Genomic DNA, 5,888 nt, shown 5'->3' on the forward strand with positions numbered 1-5,888 from the left:
CAAGTCTGCAGTCCACCCAAGTCTGCAGTCCACCCAAGTCTGCAGTCCACCCAAGTCTGCAGTCCACCCAAGTCTGCAGTCCGCCCAAGTCTGCAGTCCCCTCAAGTCTGCAGTCCACCCAAGTCTGCAGTCTACTCAAGTCTGCAGTCCACCCAAGTTTGCAGTCCACCCATGTCTGCAGTCCACCGAAGTCTGCAGTCCACCGAAGTCTGCAGTCCACCCAAGTCTGCAGTCCACCCAAGTCTGCAGAAGTGGACTTCAGCGCCTCACCTGTCGCTGCTGCAGACAGGCAAGGTCTGTAGCCTCGACTGCTCGCCGTCCACCTGCAGACAACAAGCAAATAAGTGCGAAACATTTTATATAGTACGTTTAGAACATATCGTAATTCATTAATTTAGTACATTTAGTACATATCGTACTGCGTCAATTTAGTACCCTTAGTACATATCGTAATGCATCAATTATACTTGATATTTGCACATGGCAATTTTCTAATAAATAATATTATTTCAATGCCATTACGTATAGTAATAAATTCTTATTTAGAGACCATTCAGTAGAGTGTTTCTGGTGGCAACATTTCGCGGAGCTCCAGTTCATCGTCGACTGTTGATGTACTTTATCTTGACATCTCAATAAACTTTTTGTGAATGCATTATTCTTTTCAGATTTGTTGTTACAATTCTTTTAACGTTAAGTGTCTATATCCCAATTCTATATGCTATCTCAATTATTCTTAATTGTAGAGAGTGATCGTTAATTTTGCATAATGAATATTCCGCAAAACATATAATTTTTGAACTGGAGTTATGGCAGAAGGACAAGCCAGGCATTAATGAACGAAATATTTTGTTGTGACTTTTTCTGTTCTACGTAGAGGCTTGCGACGACGCTGTGAGTATTCTATATTGTAATCTACATAGTTATTCATAACTTACGAATATTTTGATATAACTTCCTTATTAATAACAAAGGTATGCTGAAACTGCTAAACGAGCTTTCCCGGTAGCTGAAACTATCCACGACGAATGTAGGTGATAGCTTTAGAAGATCGGTGGCAATGACAGTCATAGTGGCAACATAGGGATTCCTAGAAAGTTCATTTATAATTCCTTGATGTAATTTCAAATTTCATTAAATATGTATGATAATGTTGATATCCATGATACTTAGTTGGTTTACGCATAGGACTAAAAAAGAAGTCTAAAAAATCTTTGCTTTGGCGCTATCTCTAATAATCAGTATCTTACTTAACCTAAAACTCATTTGACCAAAAATGTGTTAACCTCACCACCTTGTAGGTAAAAAAGGGTAAAAGTAGCTTACTGCAGCCTTGACTGTTGCTGTAAACCTAAAGAGCTAGGTTAGCAGCTAGCTAGTACTAGTTACTATTGCTTTGAATCAAGTGAATATATTTTTTATTACGTGCTTATAAGTATAATACAGGAAATACAACATTCGTTCCTTTCGTTATCTGCCTCGGCGAAAAATTTCGCGACACGCCTTGGAGAAAAGTCTAGATAGTTCCTCGTTCTATATATGGCCGAAAGATGTCCTTTTAAATTCATGCTAATAATAATTAATTGGCATGAAACAAGAATATTTATTGGCATGAAATCATGGCATTTATTGGCATGAAATGATGGCATTTATTGGCATGAAATGAAGGCGTCTATTGGCATGCTAAATAGACATTCATTGGCATTCTTGAGACCATCAAACCATCATGCCTATATAAAGGCATGGCATTTGCTAGGAACTGTGCTTCCATGACCTTCTCTTAAAACCTTTATCAAAATCCTCCTCATCATCGCCATTAATGAAAATGAATGTTGATGAATTAACATAGTCATTCATCACCATAAATAAGAGGAAACACAGTATGAAGCTCGCAGTCATGCACCATTGAAGGCACCAGTCAGACGTCTCGCTCGTCATGTCGCTCAGCGGCGCTACAAAATGTCAGGATTGAAGTGGAACAAACATTCAGCGATACCAGCGTTGCTGCTGTGATGACGCTCTTGCTGAGGCAGTAGACATACGTAGAGATATCAGTATAGCGTATAACGTCCGTATAACATATTTCAGGACGTCAGTATAGCCGATAGCGTATAAGAGACGTCCGTATAACAAATTTCAGGACGTCAATATAGCGTATAAGAGACGTCCGTATATCGTATTTCAAGACGTTAGAATAATGCTTCTATTTCAGAGCGTTGGTATAACGCATAATATATTCCATGGCGTTGGTTTAACGTATATATTTCAAGGCGTTGGTATAACGTATATATTTCATGGCGTTGGTATAACGTATATATTTCATGGCGTTGGTATAACGTATATATTTCATGGCGTTGGTATAACGTATATATTTCATGGCGTTGGTACATAACATCTATATATCATGGCGTTGGTACATAACGTCTATATTTCATGACGTCGGTACATAACATCTATATTTCATGACGTTGGTACATAACGTCTATATTTCATGACGTTGGTATAACACATTTAGACGTCAACAAGATTGACGTGTCTTACAGTCGTCCTGCGGTGCGGTGATGCTATAGCCGCGTTGGTTGAGATAACAACAAAGTAAGCCGTCTTAATTGCAACGAATATTGAGTTCTGAAAAGAATACACCTGTTAACATCAATTGTGCGTGACTCAACATCCATATTGGGGATTCCTCGCCAACCTTTACTTTGTTGATGCTAAAATCAAGAGGAAGTTTAACATCAGCGATATTTTATCACTAAAGCATCGGCATGTCGATATTAATTCTATATATGATAACTACGCATGGTATCTCCGCTCAACGCTGCTTGCTCACGGTAACGATTATGTCTCTGCTTATATCGGTGCTTGTTCACGATTTTGAAATTTTTTCTCAGCTTATCGATAAATATGGCAACAATTGATCACAATTAAATTAAGGTTCACCTGCTCATGAGTTTCTCTGGACGTCGTAGGCTTGCAGCGCAGACACAACATCTGTAGCGACATCAGCGAGTCTGGCTCGTCGGAGCTGTTATCGCTGCTACTTGTGTTGCTACTGTTGCTTCTGCTGTTACTGTCAGTCTTGCTGTTGCTCCTGTTGTTGCTGTTGATATCATTGCAGTTGCTGATACAAGTCTTGTGGACATCTTTTTCGCACCCCAAGTTACAATCAGGTTTGTTGAATTCCTTAAGATCCGTCATGGAATTTTTCTCGTTCCTGTTCTTATGGCAACTCGAAGGCTCTTCCCGAGCCAAAGGTTTTCCGTTTGTGTCATCACGATGCGCATCATCATTACTCAGCCTTGTGGCATGACGAACACATGCCTCATCTATGGCCTCACGACCACATGCTTCGTCTGTGGCAGGACGATCACATGCTTCGTCTGTTGACGGAAGGCGACAAGCCGAGCAAGAAGATAAAGAGCTCTCTGGGTCGCCCTCTCGTCGCAGTGTTGCGTGTTTACGCAAACAATGAAACTTTCCTGAACTGTCCGACGTGTTAGCGTGCAAAGTTTCGTCCTCTTGTGGTGACTTGGCCGACATTGCGTCGCATTTTTCTTGTGAAACGAAGTGCCCGCATTGCGGCGGAATCAGTCGGGGTGTCGGAACGGTCGCCGATGTAGTGGCGCTGCTTTGTCGGACTATGGAGCTGTCGGAACCGACAAGTGAACCGATGCTGTCGGTCGTCATTTCTTTGCAGTGGTGAACCGCATGCGTTTCATGTCGGCCGTAGGCACCGCTCACGTTGTGACGTGGCGACAGAAGGTTGCACGAACCGACGAAGATTTCCGTAGAGGACGATACGCCATCGTCGGGTGACGTCATCATGAAATATTAATGCAACCTTCACTAAACTATAGGAATTTTGATTATTTTGTATTTTGTATTATATTTTAATGGTGTATTGAAATCGACTTCGAAATCTGAAAAAGGAAAATTCAGCATTAAAACCGCAGTAACTGCACTTTATGAGGATTCAAATGTACATAATTCGCAATTTGTCCTGCCTAATTTAATTTCTTAGTAAGATTCATATAATGAATTACGATAATAGATGAAATCATTCAGAAACGTTGGTCACGACCTGGGACGATCACTCGTTGCTTGCAAGCAGGTTGCTCGATGTGATTCAACGTCTTGCAAGATGCCAATAATTTCTTCAGTCTGAACAAATCTCTACCCAATCTCTTATAAGATATTAATCATTCCCTATTACCAAATCTGTCCCTGCCTCTTATAAGATATTAATCATTCCTTTATTACCAAATCCCCCCCCCCCCACCTTAATATATGATATCCGTCATTCCCTCTATATAACCAAATCCATCCCCAGCTTTTTATAAAAGATTAATCATTCCTTTATTGCCAAATCTGCCCCCGGCTTTTTATAAAAGATTAATCATTCCTTTATTGCCCAATCTGTACTCAAATTTTTATAAATATTAATCATTCCTTTATTGCCAAATCTGCCACCGGATTTTTATAATATATTAATAATTCATTAATTGCCAAATCCGCCCCCCACCTTAATATATGATATCCGTCATTCCCTCTATATTGCCAAATCCATCCCGAGCTTTTTATAAGCTAATAATCATTCCCTCTATCTGGACAAACTCTGTGCAACGTTTTTATAAGCCGTTAATCATTCTCTTATTTATCCAAAAATGTCGCGTGGCAACAAAAGCCGCCACTCCATCTGGCCGCACCAGATGAGCGCTGTTGGGTAAATTGGCAGCCTAGGTCTACGCAGGAGGCCTATTGGGGAGAAATTATAATTTTTGTGTTTGGCCAGGGCAAGGAGGCCTCCCGCTGGCCTCAATCTTTAGGCCTATAGATCAATTGAGCAGAAAAATTGCGACACGAACGCCACTCGTCGCCACACAAACGTCACTCGTCGCCTCACGAACGTCACTCGTCGCCTCACGAACGCCACTCGTCGTCATATAAACGCCACTCGTCGCCACAGGAACGCCACTCGTCGCCACAGGAACGCCACTCGTCGCCACCCGAACGCCACTCGTCACCACAGGAACGCCACTCGTCGCCACACGAACGCCACTCGTCGCTACACGAACTCAGGCAAAATTTGCAGTGCCACATGAACGCTGCAGTAGCTGCAACACGGCGCTGCAACGCTGCAGTAGCTGCAACACGGCGCTGCAACGCTGCAGTAGCTGCAACACGGCGCTGCAACGCTGCAGTAGCTGCAACACGGCGTGCAATCAGCGCGTCTTTCACTCCGCGTTTCAACTTCCGCTTTTCTTGCGGATTTTTCATTTGGGTCGAAATTTTCTGAAATTTGCAAGGCTGGCGCCTGCCACCTGCCTGCCACTGCCACCTGCCAGCCACTGCCACCTGCCTGCTACTGCCACCTGCCTGTCACTGCCACTTGCCTGCCACTGCCACTTGCCTGCCACTGCCACTTGCCTGCCACTGCCACCTGCCTGCCACTGCCACTTGCCTGTCACTGCCACTTGCCTGCCACTGCCACTTGCCTGCCACTGCCACATGCCTGCCACTGCCATTTGCCTGTCACTGCCACTTGCCTGCCACTGCCACCTTCCTACCACCGCCACCTGCCTGCCACTGCCACCTGCCTGTCACTGCCACATGCCTGACACTGCCACCTGCCTGTCACTGCCACTTGCCTGCCACTGCCATTTGCCTGTCACTGCCACTTGCCTGTCACTGCCACATGCCTGCCACTGCCACCTGCCTGCCACCTGCCTGCCACCTGCCCACATGCCTGCCACTGCCACTTGCCTGCCACTGCCACATGCCTACCACTGCCACTTGCCTGCCACTGCCACTTGCATGCCACCTGCCCACATGCCTGCCACTGCCACTTGCCTGCCACTGCCACATGCCTACCACTGCCACTTGCC

General features: G+C 44.2%; 1 protein-coding gene across 1 annotated transcript in view; it reads left to right on the forward strand.

Annotated features, from left to right (window-relative positions):
- Positions 1–3,711: 3,711 nt before the first annotated feature.
- Positions 3,712–5,888, forward strand: part of LOC125178273 (protein IWS1 homolog) — a 10,586-nt gene continuing 8,409 nt past the window's right edge. Inside the window, exons 1-2 of the mRNA XM_047881645.1 lie at positions 3,712–3,815; positions 5,115–5,232. Coding sequence (XP_047737601.1) covers positions 3,712–3,815; positions 5,115–5,232 — 222 coding nt within the window. The remainder of the gene's footprint in view (positions 3,816–5,114; positions 5,233–5,888) is intronic.

Source organism: Hyalella azteca, unplaced genomic scaffold (assembly GCF_000764305.2).
Source record: "Hyalella azteca isolate HAZT.00-mixed unplaced genomic scaffold, Hazt_2.0.2 contig8441, whole genome shotgun sequence".
NCBI lineage: Eukaryota > Metazoa > Arthropoda > Malacostraca > Amphipoda > Hyalellidae > Hyalella > Hyalella azteca.